The sequence below is a fragment of the Varroa jacobsoni genome, unplaced genomic scaffold (genome assembly GCF_002532875.2).
Source record: "Varroa jacobsoni isolate VJ856 unplaced genomic scaffold, vjacob_1.0 scaffold_1403, whole genome shotgun sequence".
Taxonomy (NCBI): Eukaryota; Metazoa; Arthropoda; class Arachnida; order Mesostigmata; family Varroidae; genus Varroa; species Varroa jacobsoni.
In genome coordinates, this window is record NW_019214305.1 from 318,025 (window position 1) to 340,478 (window position 22,454).

Sequence of the window (22,454 nt, forward strand, 5' to 3'; positions counted from 1 at the left end):
AAATATTGTTTAAGCTCCATCCTTTCTGTATTTACCAGAAACCCATCGAAATTTCGTACGGTGGACGAAGTGGTACCAACTCATTCCAGGTTATCGTCATCAGCTGACGGGAACTTTTCGCCAATAAAAGGCCTCAAGAGGAGCTGTGTGAGTTATAATTGTCTTTTCTTATATATTCTTATAATTGTTAATCTTTTGAGGGTTATGTTTCAACTACATTTCCGTTGGCTGTGATAAGTGCACTATCTAGCAAAAGATAATCATTTACTTACATATAAGGTGAGAAAAGTCAAATAATTATTCCTATGTTAAAGAAAACCCTATTTAACGGTAGCTCTGAACGGATGTATTTATTTCTAGTGACAGGACAGACTATTAGAATACGGGCTTGTAATATCGCATATTAATAAGGATAATACACTCTACTGGTTCTATTTATAATTTGTGTAATTCCGAATTCTTTGATAATTACTGTTTCTTTTATAATTATTATTTGTCGCATCTTAAATACGGTGTGATCGTGACCTGAATAGTATGACTAATTTCTCACTATCGACGCGCGTTCATATAAATGTGTGACGTGTGTCCAGTATCTCTCGGCGTGTTGGGCATAACAAAGCTGTACGACCTTGTAGTGGCCAAGTATGTGTTAATAGAAATACGTGCGCAGCCTGATTAGCCTAAAATTAATAGAGGAGAGTGAAGTAAAACGGACGAGTTTCGGCTCGTCAGAAGATAAGGTTGTATTACCGCGTGCAGATCTTCGCGACTCAAAACCGCAGTGGTTCCGCATGCACGTTTTATGCATCTCTCTGTCTATACGTATCCTGAGTTCGTTAGATAGGATAGCTGCTTATTTAGGACATAATAGGTTTTTACTGAAAGAGTTCTATTTCTGCGTTCGTTGAATATTTTCAAATGTGAATGTGAAACAATTGCATGTAATCAACTGCAACAATTAATTATCAATAGAAATCTGTCAAGTCCTATAAAGCTTAGACGTTATTTACCAACAAAGCCATTGTCGATTCTTTTTTCGTGCCGGCTGGTGGAATGTAAGAGAAAAACAAATGGAAAATGCTGTTTCTAATGGAGCTCCTTGCAGCTACCATATAAGGATCAATATTTAAAGCGGAACAACAAGAATACATGGCCGGCCCTTTCCCTTTTTTTAATTTACTTTAAAGTATAAAGGGGTGAGTTAGGCGTCAAGTATAACGGTTCATGGGAATCGTATTGCAGATAATTCCCTTGCACATAAATATTAATGCGGGATTTTGCGTGGAGCAAATCGTTGCTCCCTTCCGAGCTCAACGAAGTAATAATTCCACAAATTCTTCTGGTAGAGCATAATGTTAGCTAGAGAACGTTATGGTTTAATTCTCTAAAACTTAATTCTGATTAAAAAAAGCTAAACGATACTACTTAATAATGAAAAATGTTTATACAAATGTGTATACATAGAAATCTACAACCCAGCAAGATTTGAATAAAGAACAGCTAGAAAGGGTTTTAATTAACAATAAGACTGACGTAATTCTGAAAAATGGTATTTGCGACAGTTATAATATGGCCGGTGTTGAACACCGTACCTTTAATATTTTAACGAAACTATTGTTTCATTACTGACCAACAAGTATTGATAATCAGTGTGTGACTTAAATAACTTTCTTTCATATCTGACTGTTAGCTGTCCCTCATCCGACAGGCCTCTGCTATTTTGTTTAGCATCGCTTCAAGGACCTAGCAGGGTAGGGGACTCAATGTGAATAAACTGGAAGGACCGAGCAGGAGAAGGGATTTGACAATATTATTCACCATGGTCTTTCCCATTGTGCGAATTTTTACTGGAAGGTCGACGTATGTCTAGGCCCAGATTAAAAAGTAGGCCACATCATGTGCCTCTAAGTTAAGTAGAAAAACAAAGGACTACTGCACCTACACGGAGAGAAGTTATTAACCTATTAGTGTGTAGGTTTTAAAGAGTAAGCTGTACTTTTATTTTGTTATTCATGAATGATAGCTTAGTGCACGATACCGAATCATGATGACTAATATAATACTCAGCCAGACTATGCGTCTCTCAGTACAGTTTTTGAATGAGTTCTAAATTATATTGCAATGTTTCAGCATTTAGATTCTAGTAAAACGTTACGTCACAGTTCGCTTTTGTCTCTATTAAATAGATGCTAGCCGCCATGTCAGTAGTATCAGAAGGAAGCGTTCATGATGGCAGCAACTCTCTACAAGCGGTTGCGTCGCGTTCCTTACTTGAAATGAAAGGCTCGTTTAGGACCGCTACCCATACTAAAGAATCTGTCGCGAATGGACTGGTTTGTAGAAAGCTGTGTTATTACATTTTTTGGTTAAATCGACCTTGTGGCTGTAGGTTTACGACAGGGTGTTCAGTGCATAATATGGAAACGATAAATAATAGCTAGCAGCGCAATAATTAGTGATGTTCATCATCCGTCATATATAATGAGTCGCATTGAAGAAAGCCAGTATTGTGATATAGTTAATGCTAACACGATTTTGATTCGTTCCGTCATCGATTTCATTTCAATGATAGAATAGTATTAAGCGTCTATCGAAATTGTTCCAATGTTTTTTAGTTCTTAAACCTGCTCTATCATCGCCCAAGCACTGACAGCGACGTCGACCACCGAAGAGGAAAGAAGCAACTGATTATTGAGGCTTTGACGCACCTCGTTCTCGATGTCTGCTACGTGAAGCTGTCTCAGACAGCTCAAGATACGCTTATAGCGCTGTACGATTCGACTGACGATCTGACTTTGCTCGCACTAGCTAACCTCGCAACAGCAGGTATTTTGGACAAAAAACGGCGACAAGGGGGACGGGGTTGCACGTACACCTGCTCTTATTTTGATAGAAAATTTCCCCAAAGATTCTGCTGACATGTTTGATAACAAGTTAAAAACGCCTTAACTCATACCTTTATCAAATGCAACGAGAATAAGGAAGTGTAATTATAATATTATTAAGCCTCATATATCTAAGACAGTAAAGACTGAGTTAAAATATCACATAATAAGAGAAATAAAGAAATATTTCAATTTTTGGTTCCGAGGAAAATACTCTGCTTTTAATTGATTGTATGCAGCGTAGAATTATTTGTCTATAGTAATATCTGTATATTTGTCCATAATATATCGTAGTCTCTTTCTGAGATTCTTATCCGCTGGTACCTGCCAAGTCAAATTTGCGGGCGCATAAAAGGGTCGAAAGTCTTCGATGGACATGCTTTTACATGACCGCAAATGAAGGAATTTGCAGACTGAATTAAGAAGTACAATATAGCTCAAAATATCACTTAAAAGGATGAGAGAAGTATTAGGACGCGACCAAACTTGCTGTGCCTTGCATAGAGAGAGGTTATAAGGGTATTCGAAAACTTACAGCAATACTCTTCGATAGTAACTTTGGTAAAGCCAGACGAAGTCTTCACTCTCGCAGGTGGTATCCAGTTGCCGAAAATTTTGGAGCAGTCCGTGGTCGAATTAATGGAAACCGTGGATACGGGTGCCACTACAGACGAACTGCAGCTGCTTTCGGCATCTATTGTAATGGGCAGGGCCATCGATTCCGCAACGCGAGAGCTAACTACTCTTCTTACGCATGCGTGTAGTTTACTGGTGAAAGATAACGTAAACAAGGAAACTCCGCTACACCTGCCAGCATTGTTATGTTTGAGGTAATACTAAACAGGTTCTGTGCACACAACAATGCGTAATTATGAGCTAGCTATGTAAGAAGTTAAGTGGTATATCCAATAGATGTCATTATCCACTTTCACAAAAAAGCATTAACTTGCTTTGGAAATTCATTTATCTCTTGCACGTATCTTATGATGCTTAACAGTGGCTTCACCTATTCATTCTGCTGTTCAACATGTGCATAACTCAGCTAATGAATCGATTACTTAGGGACCAGGGTATCGATTGTAATACAGTATACCTTACACGATAATACATCTTACTCGTGATTAACTCAATCGGATGGACACTTCTTCTTATTGATATATACATATATAAAACCACGCTACTATTATTACTTAGGTCCTATCTGCACAATGCAAGAGTGCTTGGGGATGTACTTCCTCCAGAAATATTGACTGGGTCCGGCCTTGTGGAAAAATTCCATCAAAAGGTAATAAAATCTTTGATGTATTTTATAGATTCTTTGGTAACAATGAAGTTCTTTGGACAAGGTTAGTTACTCCCGAACCAATACTATTTGATTTATCTGTACGTTTGATATGAAGCAATGTATGTTGACATGGTAATTTGCTAATTATCTTGGAGGGGTCATTGCTTCAAATATCGTAAACAATATATACCATGCAACCACGCGATACATGTGAATATGGATTAATATCCAATATGAATCAGTCAATATCAAATATATGACTGTCTTATCTCACAACGAAAGTGCAACATTACCGTTGTTTCATAATAATGGTGGTAACTTACGTTATACAGCTACAACGTTCTAGTCAATGGAGCCCAAAATGAATTCTTTAGGTCGCCATTGTATATTGTTTCGAACTCTGTATGCTTTTAGATAATAAAGCACAGGCCAGCCTTTCTGAGTCGTGAGGTTGTTTCGTTTATGAAAGTTGTCTCATCGTTGCCGTATGCTAATATCATTCGGCAACTCTTCAAAGACGCAAGCCGTGATGATGCCACTTTTAGAAGTATTCTTCAGATGACTGCAGTGAAATTTCCTGCGGACACTCTTGAGGTAAACTTTATGTAAATATTATTCAATTTGTATATGAATAGTTGAGAAAATATTGACCTCTTCACTGTGCTAGAAGCAATGTGTGTGACCTATGCTAGTAAGAATAATTGGTAAAGTTAAACAAATCGTTTTAGATGAGTCAGTGATAGTTTGTCTTTTAAGCAATCGGCCCTTCATGGATATGATACGGTACAACAACGTACCTGTTCTGTTATGTGTAGATATAAAAACAAATAAGTAGATTAATTTGTTAATAAATTCACGAAAATGTACTAATATAATATAAGAAACGAAGGAAAGTTTTATCCTCGACTTGATTGTTTGAATGACCAATTACGTGATATCAATATAGATGAAGGGTTTTTAGTGGTGGTGCTAGTGAAAACATCAATCCATCATATTCTATGATATTCAAGTAGAATTTAGTTGTCGTGTCTTCGATATACAGGACGTGTTAAATGTTACATTTAACACACAATGTTAAATTTATGCGATGCTGATGCTGAGAGTTATTTTTCTTCTGAATAGAGGAAATTGCTGAAAGTCCCACTAACTCTTAAGAAATTTGACAAATCTTAGACGAATATAAATAAGACCAAATATTTGCGAAAAGTCTGCCTCTGAAGCTTTGGAAGTTGTTGCCTAACTACCAATTTTCTTTGTTATTGGTAGATATATGGCAAAGTGTTTTCCATCAGTCCCAAGGAGGCCATCCCTTTGCACCTGCTGACATCAATCGTTGACACTCTGATCGAGTCCCGTGGTAACGAAATCATCACGGAAATTATACGGTTTTGTTTCTCATGCTTAGAAACATCCGCGTTACTGGTAGAATTTTTTGGCTGTTATAAAAATGAGGAAACCGAAACAGAGCAATTTCAGAAGGTAAATATCATAAAACCGAAGCATTTCTAAACTCGAAGCAGATTTTCGGGAGGATAAATGCGTTCAGTAAACTACACATTTCCACGGCGTCGATAGTTGTAACTTAACTTATTAATAAAAATTACGAGATGAAAAAAGTGACTCAGGAGATATCTTTTTCGGAAATGCATAATTGTCTAAGAAATCATACCTCTGTTGTGAAGTGAAAACAGAAAATAGGTTGTAAAGGAAAACTTGTAGCTGCTTGAAGTTACTATTATTAACACTAACGCACTTCGTACCGACAAAATATGTTTTCGAAGATATCAAGTAGTTTTTATCGACAAAAGTTCTTTCATTAAAAATTATTAACGCAAAACAAAAATCGGAGTTATACTGCCACGTCATTTGTTTTTAAGATGGAAAAATGAGACTTGCAGCCGACCGACTTCAGCGATGAATCAATGGGTTGGCCTAAGCTAAACAGACAATTTCAACTATTGTTTTTATATTGGCACATACAGCAGCATCGAAATACGCTGAATCAGTTGGCTCCGCAGCCATTACCGATGCATATCTAATCTAATAATAACTAAATTCGATCGCGAGAATAGCCTTGCTAGTACTTGATATCTTTGAAAAACATACCAGTCTTTTTTATCGGCATTAACCGTGAATTATGGTTAATGGTCGCTATATCCAGCAGTTATTATGACAGTAACAGATAATCTAACTAAAATAACAATAAAATGAATGAAAGAGTGCAAGCTTAGCTTCATAACGCTAACCCATATGTCTCCCGCCAAAATGAAGGCTACTTAAGCTATTTCATTTTAAATTGAAAGAATCAAGCGTGATTAAGTCAACTTTTTTGTTATTTGCTTCCTTTCTAATAATTAATTTCAATTAACTGATTTGACCGTATCTGCTGAGACACCTTTTTCGTAGCTTTAAGCTTTTAACATGAAAATGAATATCGACGTACCATGACCCTATTGGTAAAACTATTCGTTTACTGAGCTTTATCCTTTCTCGAGGACTGAACTCAGAGGTGACTGCATGTTATATTCTTCTTTTTGTACCTATTAACACGTTCAATACAAAAACATGTAATTAATTTTGACGAAAATTCTATATATACCGATTCAATGCAACGATTTCAACTTGGCACAAGTAAGAAGTGTTTGCGTTATCAACACCAGATTCCTGGTTTATAAGGGCGCATTGTATTCATTGCACCTGAAGCTTTCAAAAAATACCTTTTATGTTCTATTTGCATTATCTGATATACTGCGACACTAGGCTTTTAGCGTTGTAGGGACACGTCTGTGCTAAAATGTCATATAGCGCGAGGACACAGTTCTTACAGAGTTTAATTTATTTCTCATAGTACGTCCCACTCATTGAGGTTTATCGAAGTCTGAAAGAGGCTCATAAGCCAGCCATTATATGGCCCGCAGCTGCTCTTCGGTTCATTCGACACCCACTTGTTGAAGAGGCATTGGCCGATGGCAGTCTTCATCATTACATTGAATACGCTCTTCAAGGTGACTCCGCGGAAGACAAAATAGTCGCTCTGCTGCTCCTTTGTCCTCAACAGCAATCGCTTCGACTACCGGTAAACAGTAAAATAATATCCGCAGAACCGCCGGTACCTGAAGGTGCCTCGTGTGCCAATTGCATCATGGCCGAGGCTAAGTTTAATGCATCTGAGGCTGCACGGGATGCTGCCACGCGCAGTTTGACATCTGCATTAATCCGGCTGCGCGATCAGGAAGAGGCCGTATCAAAAATGCGAGCACAAGTTGCCAAGGAAGCGCTTGAAAGCAGCCGGAGGATCGCTGAGGCGAAGGTTTTGCAGACCCAAATCTGTGTTACTGAAAAACGTGTCACAGGTATGTAGCTTGTTGATATAAGTTCATTATATGGTAGTTAATGCCACATATTATTGAAGAGGAAGTGAGGTATAAATACCATTAAAAGCGGAGAGAAAAGCTGCTATCGAGACGCAGAAATATACTAGCACAAATATATGATTATACGGAGCAATACCGAAACGAATAATTATTGTTACATCGTAAAAAGACATTTATTTTTTTTCAATTAACAACTTCCACATTTTAACACATGCCTCATCCTGAAACATATGTACTATTAGATCATTTCAAAAATATGTTGAACACTTGTAGAAGTACTTAATCTTGTTTTATCTTTAACTTTCGAGTTAATGCGAGCGAAGGCGAACTTGTACGTATATCTGCATTGTATAAATATAGTGACCGTCTCCAATATCCGCAAATCGGGGAGGCCTAATTCAGCTTGTCCTCTCCTGACTAAAAAGCATAACTATGATAACGAAGAGGTTATCTCTAGATAAATAAACGTTTATGCAAAATCTCGTTTATGAAAAACCTAACTGCAAATTTCAATGACATCCATGTGAATATATATTTTTTCGACAGTTACCTCACTATCGGTTAAACATTTTCAAAATAGCTAAATGCTCGGTTTTTATATGTGTTGATATCGGGTTGATTGAATATGCCTCCCTCAGGCAACGGTTAAACGTTTCGGAAAAATGTTAGTGGTCTCATACTCCTTTCCCACGTGGTCTCTTAAGTGGCCTCATCTCTGAAATTTAACGTCAGTTTTGCTTTTCACCTTGGAACAGCGAAATAGTCAAAAGAGGGTGAATGACGGAATGAACGGTAGCACAGTGACGGCTCAACGGCAGCCGGAGTACGGCATAATGGACGCAGAAGTAGAGACGCTTGGTTCAGGGCCATAAAGTACGAACGTGCGAATAGGCTATCTGAATTTAGGCAACTTCAGGATAAAAACAGTTCACAGAAATTTTGAAAAATTGTGATATAATTGCTGAAGTAGGACAGCGGGATAGCAAAAACTCAAGATCTATTCATTTTAGGAACCGGCCTTATGGCAGAGACCAGTGCAGTGGGATAACAAGGACAATTTCCATGGGCCAGCGGGGCTAATACAAGGAGTTGATAGAACAACTTCTGCAACATCTGCTAGCTCAAAACTTTGGTTCAGTCTAAGCAGGCCCAAACACACTTCGGTTAGATTGCAAAAGTCGCAGAATATACTGGGTAGCGCTAATGTGTATACTAAGCATAGACGTGCGAAACAATATATAAAAAAAAAACCGTTAGTTTGGATGATGTATATATATAGTTTGGTGTAATGGCATAGTTTAAATAATCACACGATCCTCCGGTTCCGACAGTTACGCAGAATATATCAATAGCAGCTATTTGGGCCGTATTATTTTACCAAACTTAATAATAATAATAATAATAAGTAGTAGCATATTTTTTTTTATTACTCTGCTTGTTTTTCTAATAAATTCAGAAAGTGATAAGGATATAGCGTCTACGGATATTTGGGGGGAAACATGTCATTGTAAGTGTATAAGTGCTTCAAGTTTGCCATATCACTAATATAACCATTTCGTCGGGCGAGTCAAAACAGAGCAAAATGTGTAGTCCTAGCTAGCGACAAGTTAAATAAAAAAACTTTTCATTCAAGTTCTATTTGAAATGTATATTATGGTGTCGCTTACTTACGCTAACTTACTTTTTATAGTCTAATAATGCAGTTTAATATTTACAGTATTGTATACAATGAAATTGAAATTGCTATTATAGCACGATCTCATTAATTTTTTCAGAGCTGAGGAACGAACTCGAACAATGCGAGGGCCGGTTGACTGGTATGTCCTTATAAAGTTATCTAGATGTGTTTCACTATGCGTTTTTATAAAGCAGTATATTTTTTCGAAATCATCACTATCACTTGATTTACAATACTAAATCAAGTGATAGTGACGGGTAAAATACATTAGAACGTTAGTACAGCTTTTTTCAATAATTTTCAATGAGATAATGCGAATTTAGCATGATGTCAGTTACAGGAAGTTACAGGATTTTTCAGAACAGATATCAAAAGGATGCTATTTGGCCTACGAAAATACTATTTTGTATTGCATCAAATGTTTGTTAAACCAGTTTTATCCTCTAAAATAAAAAAATATCATCTATAAGTTTTATAGGAGTGATTACGTTGGGTTCTATATATTACTACTTTCAGGGCTATATGGGCCAGACTAAGGTAAAGTCGTACAGTCGGGCCATATCATAGATGACCACGATAGCGACACAGGTTTTAGCTCTGTTTAGTTGACCTTGGGAAATAATACGTACATAGTTACAGTTTCAACGACTTCTCTAACAAAGGATAGTCGCAAGATGTACTAGTACTTGGATAATTTAAGATTCAGCGTCATAGCTTCTAGGCATGAGCGACTTTTGCGTACAGATTTGCTAATGATTCACATAGAGCCATCTCAGTGGAGCTACGTGAGACAAAAGTATAAGCATCTTTAATAAGAATATTTTCGAAGATTAACGAATCATTGTGAGATCTTTCATTCACCAGCTTGGTACATATGTATATATTCTGGACCGCAAATGTCGTATCTAGGCCGTGAAAGGGATTTCTTTTTTACAATGTGATAATCCTGATACTTGATAAAATAATATCATGCTTATCAGCAATGAACTGAAAGCCAGAAAACAGAAAAAAACATCAATGAACGAGAGATTAGGAAAAAAAGCCAACAGCAATCTGATAAGGTATAATGGAAAAATAAATATCGGCCCGATGACTTAAACGATCAAAGTTCTTGTTGAAAGACACCAGGGGTCGCTGCTTCAAGCCCTGCTAGCGAAACATATTACACGACTTACGTGAATACAGAAAGGATATATATACAAGCTCGATATGAGGTCAGCATGCTCTTTTTCTACCTGGAACTAACTTTTATAGCAACTATTTGTTTCTAGCTGCTGTTAGTGAGACAGCGGAACTAAAAACGCGAAATGAGGAGACAATGACAGCCCTGAAACAAACACGCCGGGATGTGGAAAAATTACGCTCTGAAGGAGAAAAAAAGGTAGCCTTGCATTCACTGCTGTTGCATTTGCTTCAGCCTTCCGCGGTAGGTAGACCCAGAGCCGTAAGCTCTTGAATTCGATCCATAGAGGAGACTCAGTAACTGCTTTCACTGTTTAGATGCCTAATTTTAGCTCACCACATTTGCTCAGCATGTGTATCATATCACTACCCGCTAAATTTGGAATGGATGCCTACCATGCTATCGGTGTCATTGTATATTGCGGGGGTATTGGAGTCGAAACCTTCGCAAAAAATGAATTGCTTTAGCTATACGACACTGAGCTCCTTATTTGTGTCTATACATCAGTTCAAGAAGCTAAAAGTCTTGATCAGCGATTAGCGACAATAATTATATGTCTCATAAATATTAACATTTTACTTCCATTGAAACCGCATGATATGATATAGTTCCATATGAGCCAAAACGTTCATAGTTCCAAATGAGATGGATTATGGGTACACGGACAGATCTAGTTACACCGAAGCTTCATTGATGAGAATATTACATTTTGAACAGTAATAACAAAAGCAAATATTTTTGTTTTTTACGATACTTACTTAGCTCTGTGTTAATTGCAATCGATGAATATTCGAGTACCGTAAATTGTGGACCGTTCAAAGGCCAACTTAACACTGATCACAAAAACCTTTGAGGACCTATGCGAGACCAAGATAAATCCTTAACCTAGTTAACTTGGCACTAAGCTAGTATCATGAGCTTTTTCGCGAGCTGAATACATTTTATGTATGAAACAATTAGTTAGTTTTTGTGATCAATGCTACGGGGCATACGACGTTTGCTCGTTTCTAATGTAATTTTTTACAGCGAACGGAATGCCAAAATCTTCAACGGGAGTTGGTGACGACAAGAGAGCAGCTTACGATCGCAAAGAAGAAAATAGATGATCTCGAAGTATTCAAGGAGAAGCTTAATTGCCTTATGGGTTCATTTCCATCGAAATAGTTTTCGTCTGAGCACAACTCTATGAATAAGGCTTTCGTATATAATATATATATATATATATATATATTATATATATATATAAGAAATATTCATAATCGGAGCAAAACACAATGAAAAATTGTATAATTAAAACGGAAGAATATAAGTGCTCAATTTTGTATTACAATATATAGCGAGATTGTGTAGATCACTATTGGTTGAATAATCGAAATACGCTATCCTATGTACATCGAAGTGACGACGGGCATGTCAAGGCTCGGAAATTGAGGCGTATTAGATTAATAAACATATTTTGTATGTAACATTTATGATAGTACTTCTCAGTGTAATTTTATTATTTGCCTTGCGTGTTTTTTTTTAATTTTACTGCTGTTAGCGAAGTACTGAAATACTCATGTTAATAATAAATTCCTGATTAATGCAACCTACAAATCTAAAATCCAAACAAAGGAGTCGGTGAAATAAATTTGCCATCATTCAAGTAGCTGTTCTCCGCTTGCCAAAGTTTGCGCCAGTGTGTCGTATGCTGATACAGAGTTCTACGTCGTTCGAAGCTTTCATAATTTTGAAAAGTTTATCTTGAAGTTATAACAGGTCGCAACAAAATCATATAATAGGTAAAAATTGTGGTATGCGATACTTGAGATGTTTCATTTGCATCAAGTCGTTGACTTTTTCGGCGTCATTGGTCACTTACAGACAGATAAAAGAGTAGGCTCAATAATCCGACCAGACTTCACTCAGTACTACTACTTTTATTATTAATCGATTTCGAAGGCTTGAGCTTAACTACAGCTAATCGCGACGAATGCTTACGGTAATCGAAGCGCGGCCATATTTTTTCCTGAACGTTTTCATTCGGTAGCTCCTTGTACCCGGTTTCGACTATTCGCAGAGACTGTGAATATAGATCGAAAAAATTGTTATCAAATCGCAAATTGCAAAAAAATACTATGCCCCAACGTGATCGGAGGTTAATACACCAATTATGTATTACTGGAGGATTTAACCATAAAATTGCGCATCTTTTCCGATCGATTTCGGTGACACTATGAGAATGTGTCGATACTTCATTCTGAAAAATGGAATTTCTATTAGCGACATCGCTGAAAGAACGAAGGGACCGTAACATTACATTGTCTAATGTGCTCTAAGAATTTCGAACGCAATACGAACTCCATGTGACAGTTGGTTGCGATCTTTAATTTTACTCCTAATGGTGAAGTGACGAGTTAAAGATGATGACTTCTGCATGAACGGGACGGTAACATTACATGTATGCGAAGTATACTGTAATATGAAGCAGAAAATATAGGTTAGGAATTTGGTAAAGACACCTAAAAAAAATTACTGACGAAAAAATCTAAGCAATGAGATAAGTCACATTTACAAGTACGAAAATATTTGCTATCAGTGTACTTTCGCGTGCTAAAATGATCTATATAAAACGAATGTATCATAATGGCTAACGTATTATTGTTATTAAAGTCCTACTTCGTAATCCGCAATATCCATGTGACTGTCGTGAATAGAATTCCATACAAGCAACGTATATAAATAACACAAGTTAGGTATCTAATACACTGAGCCAGTGTTGTCTTTTTTCGTATTATAAATAAAAGTCTAGTGCCTAATTATAAGGGAATTCTGTAATTATTAGTGGTACAACTGAACAATAGCTAAACAAGTAGAAGTTCACTCAATAAATCGATTATAGGTAATGCTTTTAAAAATTAGATACCTTGTTGGAACAATCAACACGGGGACCAAACTCCTGTTTGAGATAATCATTTTGTGTTGCTATGATCGTTCCTAGGGGTTTTGTTATTTTGTTCTCGACGATCAATCCATTGAGATATTTCTTGATTGTCCGAACTAACGAAGAATTACGTCGGCTTCGGATTTTCGCTGAGCTATCCATTATGCCATGTTCTAAAACCAACAGAATTCGATGTTTTTTTTAGGCAGCATATTGCATTAAAAATTTGAAAAAAAACTATCTATTTAAAGCAGGAAAGTTTGTCAAATTCCACCCAAACGTCTTGATAAAGCTACAAAACGAACACCTATGTTGTTTAGCTTATTGTTATTGTTGTTTAATACATTGTTGGTCACTCATCATCTCTTCGTTGGTTTTTAGAATACGCATCGTTTTTTCTTGCGAATATAGCTGAATAGCTGACTAATTCCCATGTTGGCTCTTGATCGGTCTATTCCTCGTTTCTATGGGGTTAAGTGACCTTTTTGGCGTAAATCATAACTAGTAATAACAATTAATATTCATACAATGTTTAAATTGTTTCGTTTATAAAAAAAAAAGTGTTCGTGTATGAAAAATTTTGTCTATAATTAGCGTCAAATCCAATAAAGGTTGGTGGTACTTTTAGTTCATTTCTTTTAGACAAACACTTGACGACATGCGTTCCTAACTCGAGAGAGTTAGAGTTTGATTTTTTTCTATCTAGACATTATACAGATATGCGCTGTAAGTAGCTCATGATTGTTAATGAACGAAGTTTTTTTTGCTGTAGTACGAATCGATCTCGCTGAACATATGACGCACACATAGCGAAGGCTTTAAGATGGTAACTTCTACAGGTAACATCTACAGGAACTTCAGTTCACTCATCCAATTCAAAACAAAATCTTACCAAATAGGTTTAACGACAATTAAGTTAGAATATGAAGTTGAATTAAAAATTTCTGGAAAACCTAGGTTTGAATGAAGTACAAGGGCCATATAAGTTCATTTTCGCTACTTGTAAGAAATACGTACACTTGTTCAATATAATTGACTTGGAAGAGTATTGAATCTTGATTTGCAATAGAACTTCGTTGCTTTGCCCCGTTGTTTCTTGACTACTGCACTGCTGTAGACCTGGCCAGGCGATCTGCCCAAATTAAGTACACGAATCGAAAGTGTATTTGCAGTTTCGTCAAGTTAGCTAACCTTCGCCAAAAAGTTACTGACCAAAAAAAATACCTTTTAACTTAAGGAGTGTTAAAAACTGTTCGATGAATTAATTATATTGTTCGTCAAAACGACTGTCCTATTTTTTGCAGAAATTTCATACAATAGTAGACTTTTTTGTGTTGCGGTTAACAAATTTTCGGAAAACGGTAGAGGTTACACCGTTTTCAAAGTAATTAATTCATTATTATTCCTAATTTCCTGCAGCATTTCTTACTGTTGTTATTTTTGCACTAGAGTGCGTATAATACAAAACTCTCATGTGGTCATTTACAGAAATTTATCGAAATAATTGTATAACAAATCGGTCAAATGTAACACCGCAAAGATCTACATTTAACATAATGTTTCATATATTATGAAAAGCTGAGCTATTGGGGTTATATTAGGAGAAAAATCGACGTGTACGTTAACTCGTATGAGCTCATCATCAACATGGCACTTATGCCCTAATGTTAAGTCCATAGTGTGGCGTATAAAAAAAAATTGCTTTTTTTCATTGATCTTCAAACGCAAGAACTAGGAACCAGAGGATACGCTGTTGCAAAAGCACGATTCAAGACCTTTCAGCGATGTCTTTCCGCAAAAGATTATATGAAATGTCATTAGGTCGACTATCGAATGATGTATCAATAGTAAACTTGCAAAAGTGCAAGCTAAACGGTATGTATTGAAAATTTGATGCAGGATACTTTTCAAACGAAGTTCTCGATTCAACCACACTTGTTGGGTAGCATACGTTGTTACTTGAGGCTTGACCCAGTGACCCCTTATTTTTCCCAGCTAGAAATATAGCTCTGTAATCTATCGTGCTGATAGAGAAGCGATCGACGCAAATCTGAATCAAGACCGCACTGCGTATAAATATCCGAGGTTTAAGGATCACACGTATTATTAGGTCATTTGGTGTTAAAAGCTAGATTGTAAAGTAGAATTTTTTTCTTTAACCAAAGTATATACCATTGTTAAGCCTGGGATACGAGGAACTACAATTCTTCAAATTTCGAGATCATGTCAAAATTTGAAACTTAAATTGTTGAAATTAAAAAAAAATCTATGCCTGCTGAGTACAATGGATGGCAGAGAACCTTTAACGCTGCAAGCCTTGGGGTGTGACGGCAAGCATTGTCGTGCAATTGGGTTTCAATCTTTGCTGCTTAATGCGGAGTCTTCTTAAAAACTCCTACTATAACAGTAGATTTCAGTCATAATCGACAAAGCGCGACTTATGACATTGCAGTAGATACCATTAATCAGATGCCGTAAGCTGTAGCAGCCGTACACTTGCTGACGTCCACCGATTAATTGCATTCACCCACGGATATAACTATCTGCGTTTGATCTATTCTCATTGAGTCGTAATTTAATCTATGAATGGATCACTGCTATAAAGTGAGGGCAAAGGAAAGAAAACGTCTTTGCATTTTGGATTTTGATCGTTGCTCAAATCATGCGGCCCATTTTTACTTTCAACTTGTGCAATAATTTTACATACATCATGTCTAAGTGCTAGCACCCATACGGTTGAGGTGAGTCGGCTCCCAACACAAGTGCTGAACACCTCATCCTTCAGGTTTGCAGAAAGTTATGGGACTTCAAATTTCAAATCGAGCTGAAAATTTTCTGCCGGCAATTTTTGAAACCAATTGTATGGTCCTGCTAGTAGCAAATTTCTATCTATCGCTGTAGTTCCGAGACAGATTTCATATTCACAAATTACTAGAATTTCCTGATTTGGTATAGCTTACTGCAACCAGCCTGCCTAGGGCCCAAGTGACTATATCCGAGTAAACGTTCTCTGATTTTAAAAAATGCAAACATATCTTGAGTTTTCAATGTTAAGCGTCCCATCATTATAATAAGACGCGTCACCCTAAAATATAGGATCAATTTTCCACCGTTTCATGCTAATCAAATTAAGTCATATTTTTGATTATCCCTTAATAAATTTTTGTTGCAACCATCACCATCTAAGTCTTAGAAATACAGACTTTTGTCTTTCGAATAGAATTCTGCAATTTCTCTGCGAAATCTCTGCAGTTGATTATTATGGATGTTAAAGAACAGCGTTCTATATCAAATCTTTCAGCAAAGAGAAAGTACTTTCAAATTTTAGTTTAAATATACTGTAATTATTTTTCTTTAGTTAATCAATAAAGGACTAGAAAAAATTATTTTGTCTATTTAATTGAGCAGAATTACCTTGGTGGCCAGACACATGAACCCAAAATACGAAGATGTTATATATATCGGTGCCTCCTCTTGATTTGTAGCCGCTTCTTATTATTGAATAAGTGGCTGGCGCACTTACATATTGATTCTAATCTGTTGCCCCTTTTAGTACACCAATAAACCGATATTCTAGCTAGAAAATTTGCACTGATTATCTTTGATCGATTATACATATATATATAGCGTGTAATTTCGCTCACAAAATACCTTTCTTCCGGTGCGTATTTGCTAACTGAGATGTTTCAGGTTTATTCCATACACTATCTGTACCACATTCTCGGCGCAAAAAAACTTCCACCACCTAAGAAACCATTGTGAGGAATTAAACGTAATCTTTAGGATTTTTCCATTTGATGAAAGCGTTTTCATAGGGTAGCGCTTTGGATTGTACCGATTTGAATAAAGGAACATATAGGTTGTAAATATAAGTATTACCATTTACACAAAGCATACTGATACGCCTTGTTCTTGTCACTTCTAGTGTTTGTTTGCTCACTTTTATAACTCTGCTGCTTCTTGAATGTCGAAGAAATTCGATTTCGTATTTAGAAGGTGCAATTTCCTGTACAGTTACTAGCTAGCGCGTTTCGGACAAGTTAATGTATTCGACTGTTTTTACAGACATGTGCATATTGTTACCTACATATCTTTTTCGGCAATCTATCTTGCAATTATTACATAAAGCAGTTTTTACGAAAATACGCTGGTGTTGTTTCCAGTCAGTTTTACAGGTCATGGAATAAAATTGATTGGAAGATTTTACTTTGATGGTTTTGTCATTTAAAAAAAAAAATGCGAATTCAAACATATTTCGCCCTACACAGTTTAACACACTCGAATATTCTATTACTACCTTAAAAGTACGTCCTAGCTTTCGACCAACCGTTAGAGTTGCCATTGTCTACATCTGACAAGTTGCAGCAAAAATCACACGCAAATAAACAGCATTGCGTAAGATAATCTGTCTGAAATAGTTAAAAAGAAGTTTTTGTTGTTTTAGAAAAAAAATGCGTTTTCCGCCATATCTTAAACGAAAAATGCGCTGTATATTTAGAAATTTTTGAAATTCAGATGTGTAAAGAAATTCTGCAAAAAGTCTGATTGGCCGATATGGTAGCGTTCAGGCTAACTTACTTTATTTGTGCACGCCGATGGAGCATATGCAGTAGGTGGAAGGGCTTACTTGAAATGTCGATCTATACCATAGCACCACACGACTCCTACATGCACTACATGATAAAAACACCGTATTCCTGTATCCGAACTTCTGTTACATGTTCAAAAATCACTTGCTTTGTGCATTCGACGGCGCCATGTTTGGCAAACAGCTGATTCTGATGACGACATTGTGCAGTGACTGTGAGTGCGACGTAAACAACCGTGATGTCGAGTACAACCCTATAGCTGGAATAAACAACAATACGATACCTTAATTGTCTAGATTGCAGCTGCTTGATTCGCCAGACCATTTAGTATACAGTGATTTAGATAGATTCATATTTTTGCGCGCGATAATATGTTGATGGAGTCTGCATATCCAGCATTATATTGAACACACGACTTTGCCTTACCTATCTTCTAACTTTCCCTTTTTTCACTCTGTTATCCAAAGGGAATAAGTGAAGAAAAAGATTGCGCAGCCCTTTTTTGTTCTATTACTAAATATGTTTTACGAGAAATGGAATCAAACAAGATCTCAGTCTTTAATAACTGGTCCGGCATAATGCGCACACACTTCTCGGTTAAGCTCAGTCGTTGACTGGCGCTAACAACCACCTGATGCTCACTCGCTCTGCGTTTATATAGCCGCAGACGCGGCTGTATTCATTAATCCATATTATGATGCTCGAATCAAATTCATATATATATATATATTAGCTTGTCGCAAAAGTGTTAATCGTTCTTCTCGCTAGACTGCTTTCAAGTCACATATCTCAAAAATGATGGGTCGAGTCGGGTCGCGTCGCGTCGGGTGGATGTTGGTGGCTTATAAAAGCTGAAATTTGACAGCTCGAATTGTTTGAATGGCTTTGTTCAGATTTAAGATGGTACATCTTATACATATGGATGATTTCTGCAAGAATTCTTTATGTTTTAGTATTGGACAAACACAAAACGCTCAAGCCTATAAATAAAATGGTGCTCTTTGTGGTCACGATGCGTTATCGAACGAAACTGTCCAATGACGGTTCTGTTACTTTTGTTTTGGAAATTTCGCTGCGAAATTTTCTCATCGTAGTGGTCGACCAGTTGCAAAAAAAGTTGATGAAATTCTTGCGAAAACTAAGCAAACCGACATACGAGTGGCCACAATGTTCCCAAGGAACTAAAATATTTATCATCAAGTAGCTTTGGAACATTTTAGGAGGACTGCGATGTTTGGGTGCCACACGAATGGACATAAACGAATTGATTCGGTTCTGCAGAAATGCAATAAAATCGAGCCATTTAGAAAGCTGTTGATAACGGGTAATAAGAAGTATAACAATAATAGGAAACAAAGAATATGCTCCCGTTGCTAAGTCCAGACTAACGCTGAAGAAAGGGGTAGTGTGTTTAGTAGGTCTGGAAGGGAATCATGTGTTGTTACAAAATGACTGATTCGGACTTCCATTGTCAAAGTCGAAACAACGAACCATCGAAAAAGATTGACTACAGCTCATGAACAGAAAAGTCGTGGCAATGCGAGACCACGAACAAGTTTAGCGACCCGGCGAAAATCGAGAGGACTTGGATCGGAAGTTTGAATGCGCCCGCCGTGCACTATATATCTTGCACCATCAGATTATAGACCGTTTCGGTTTCTGTAGAACTTTCTCAGTAGTGTTAATTGAGGCATGCTAAACCACTTTTTAGAAAATTTTTTGCACGAAACCAGATACAACGTCCAAAGCAATAAAATTACGATGCTATCAAAGAAATGGCAGAAGGTCATTAATCAAAATTACGCATATTTAGTTTACTATATATACCACTATTAGTTAAATTATTACAAAAAAAAACATTTGCTCCAAAGTTGGTTTTAAAAGAGTCGAGTCAAGTCAATATATATATATATATATATATATATATATATAGATAAACTAGATCAGCGAAGTAAACACTACTGTTTGCTTCTTAGAAACATAATTTTAATTACAGGCATTACTGCTCTCCTTCAATAGTCGCAGCTTCGCCTTGCACATCACATAATAGTATAGAAAAACGCCTATTCGACCTCATCGAGTATCCAAGGACCTTGTAGTAGCCGGGGCTTATCTGACTAGTAGACAATGAATTTTCAGTGCGAGAGTCATGAGAGACAGTGGCCGGAAGAAAGCACAGCGATCCACGGCATCCAAAGCCAATTATCTACAGACTGGCGCTTTCATCAACTGAAAAAAGCTTCTATTTGTGATAAATAGCATGCGCGCAGTGGCATTCTGGTGCTCTCGTAGGCCTATGTCACGAATTTTTAATCTTTCTAAAACTTATCAGTGTTATAACTAACGGTGCCGCACGAATCTTTACATAAATATACAATTACGTTTGTTCACCATTGAGAAAAAAAACACGTTTATAAATGTAAACTCGGTAAAATTAAGAGCTACTTTGCTCCTTATTCATTAGTTGTTCTTATTTTTCTTCCATGGTGGCTTTATGAGGGCCTGTGTCAATGGTGTCATGATCTAAAATATGTTTGTAAACTGGGAATGTAAACACTGAAGTTATCCGTTCCTAGAGATATGGTAAAATGAAGAATTACAGTGTCGCGGTCATGATACATAAAAGCGTATGAACTAACAACTATTGAATGGCATACAACTTTAGGAAAAGAAAGTAGACGGAAACGCCACCCGAGAGCAAGGATTGAAAAAAAAATGATTTTAGTGTAACTGCAATATGCTTACTAAAGCACCGTACCGGAATAAGGCCCGGTGTCCTATAACGCGTTTTATACGTCAACCTCTTGAAAAAGCCCAGCTGATAGGATCCTTTCTTTAAAATAATGCAGCATACGGATTTTCGTGAACATCCTAATAGATCTGGAGCAAAAAAGACGCGAAAGAAATTTCGATAACGTCCATTCGGCTTGTAGGAGACTTAGGTAGTTTAATAAAACCTAAAAATGAAAATACAAAATTAAAGCTAGTCTCTTTCCTAGCATATGTTCTTTTCAGCTCGTTTGATTAACGTTACAAATCGCTGATTGGATATTGTTGTGATCGTTTTAATGATGCCGATTATAAATACCCTAAGAAATACGTCGATATAAAAATTGCTTTTCTACATGTTAGGTCACGTTGCGTGACGACTTTGCGCAACATGGCGGCATTTGTTGTTGTTGCAGCGATAAGGGCTCCCACTTAAGTTCTGTATCGTAGATAGTGAACCAGTAGTTCCTCAAGAGCTGTTGTTTGTCATTGTCGTAAGCAGTACTAAGGCAAGCCTCATCACTAACATTGGCCATGGCGGCAATTGAATAAGTCTACGTCGTGGTGAACGCTATCGAGCGAAGCGATCTTGTGAAATTTGCACCGTTCGCCCAATAAACGACAAGACCAACATTCAACTACGGTTTGCGGGCCCAGCGAGGACCCTTTATGATTATTATTATTACGGCTACTGATTGGGCGCTTTAAGCGATCGTTATTAGTAGCTATTTGGGGCTGACGTAGTGCATTTAATCTCTTATATTTTGTGATCCATTTTCTTACAGCGTGTATGAGATAAAGTAATGGAAACTGGTAAATTCATAGATACGTAGATGTATAACTACACGTCCACTTCTTCCGTAGTAGCCTAATTTTGTTAGTAAGTTGAACTGAATGTTTTGAATTTGACATCCAGTACCACCGTTATCTTTTCCACCAAACGCTTGGCAAAACGAAATGTGACCAGGCTTAGGTACAAACCCAAACTACCAAGCAGGTTGAATTAAGCAGTTTTAAGAAGCATTTCACTGATTCGAGTGATGAGCTAAATCAAAAAAGAACACAGTATTATTGTCTTCCAATCAAAACAAACTCCAATTCTTCTAAAATAGTAGAATCTTATATAAAGAAAAATAAAGCAAATTATCGATGATTTCAGAACTTTCGCAATGGGTTGTCCATGGAGATAACTGGAAAATCTAAATCAGCTACTGATGCTGGTTTTAGCAGGCCCTATAATCTAAAGGATGCTCAAAATCTACAAATAAATTCGCTAGTATTGAAGAACAAAAGGGCAAAAAGCAGAATCAATGAGCACTTACTATTATTATTATTAGTATAGCGGGGGCATTGAAAAGTCTCAGTCCTGCAGCAACCTTGTGCGCCAACAAAGAGAGTGAATGTAGTACAATAGCGTGGGAAGGCAAAAAGCGAGATACTGTGTATCAAACAAATAATTTGGTTGATATATTGTACATAGTATGTTTTTTTCTTTTTCTTTTTATCGCCATCTTATCAGGATGGTCTGTCTAAACAAGGCATTTATCTTACACGTCGTTTTCAAGATTGTGCTTATATAAAATACAGATATCTTACCGAAATGTTTTGCATATGATAAAAGTGTCATTTCTGCCAGTCGTAATTATTCAATATCGTAGCCACTCATGAGCTTCGATCCGGGACGTAAACTACTTACTAATTACTTTAACACTTTTTTTTTTTGTTTTTCGAATAGTATGTTAAGCGATACTGTTTGGCGTTAACGTGT

At 36.8% G+C, this 22,454-nt stretch overlaps 2 protein-coding genes across 2 annotated transcripts; one reads left to right on the forward strand and one right to left on the reverse strand.

Moving 5' to 3' along the window:
* Positions 1 to 12: 12 nt before the first annotated feature.
* Positions 13 to 11,885, forward strand: LOC111269662 (uncharacterized). Its single transcript, XM_022849424.2, has 11 exons — positions 13 to 147; positions 2,187 to 2,333; positions 2,616 to 2,826; positions 3,478 to 3,715; positions 4,080 to 4,170; positions 4,585 to 4,764; positions 5,437 to 5,649; positions 7,019 to 7,523; positions 9,320 to 9,361; positions 10,494 to 10,603; positions 11,432 to 11,885. Exons 2-11 carry the CDS (start codon positions 2,187 to 2,189, stop codon positions 11,567 to 11,569), a joined length of 1,875 nt encoding a protein of 624 aa, XP_022705159.1. The 5' UTR covers positions 13 to 147; the 3' UTR covers positions 11,570 to 11,885.
* Positions 11,886 to 12,293: 408 nt separating this feature from the next.
* On the reverse strand, positions 12,294 to 18,529 carry LOC111269664 (uncharacterized). The gene is made up of 7 exons (XM_022849426.2): positions 18,344 to 18,529; positions 17,907 to 18,176; positions 17,626 to 17,737; positions 16,980 to 17,073; positions 13,311 to 13,501; positions 12,746 to 12,859; positions 12,294 to 12,467 (listed from the first exon to the last, which is right to left on the reverse strand). Exons 3-7 carry the CDS (start codon positions 17,668 to 17,670, stop codon positions 12,306 to 12,308), a joined length of 606 nt encoding a protein of 201 aa, XP_022705161.1. The 5' UTR covers positions 17,671 to 17,737; positions 17,907 to 18,176; positions 18,344 to 18,529; the 3' UTR covers positions 12,294 to 12,305.
* Between the last annotated feature and the right edge of the window lie 3,925 nt (positions 18,530 to 22,454).

Excerpts from the sequence above, each read along its gene's own strand:
- LOC111269662 (XM_022849424.2), top strand. The coding sequence starts at position 2,187 with ATGCTAGCCGCCATGTCAGTAGTATCAGAAGGAAGCGTTCATGATGGC. Across the intron at positions 3,716-4,079 it reads CCAGCATTGTTATGTTTGAG|GTCCTATCTGCACAATGCAA; the intron begins GTAATACTAAAC and ends ATTATTACTTAG. Across the intron at positions 7,524-9,319 it reads TACTGAAAAACGTGTCACAG|AGCTGAGGAACGAACTCGAA; the intron begins GTATGTAGCTTG and ends TAATTTTTTCAG.
- LOC111269664 (XM_022849426.2), bottom strand. The coding sequence starts at position 17,670 with ATGGCAACTCTAACGGTTGGTCGAAAGCTAGGACGTACTTTTAAG. Across the intron at positions 13,502-16,979 it reads AAATACGCACCGGAAGAAAG|AACATGGCATAATGGATAGC; the intron begins GTATTTTGTGAG and ends TGTTGGTTTTAG. Across the intron at positions 12,860-13,310 it reads GTGTTGATTGTTCCAACAAG|TATACTTCGCATACATGTAA; the intron begins GTATCTAATTTT and ends TTCATATTACAG.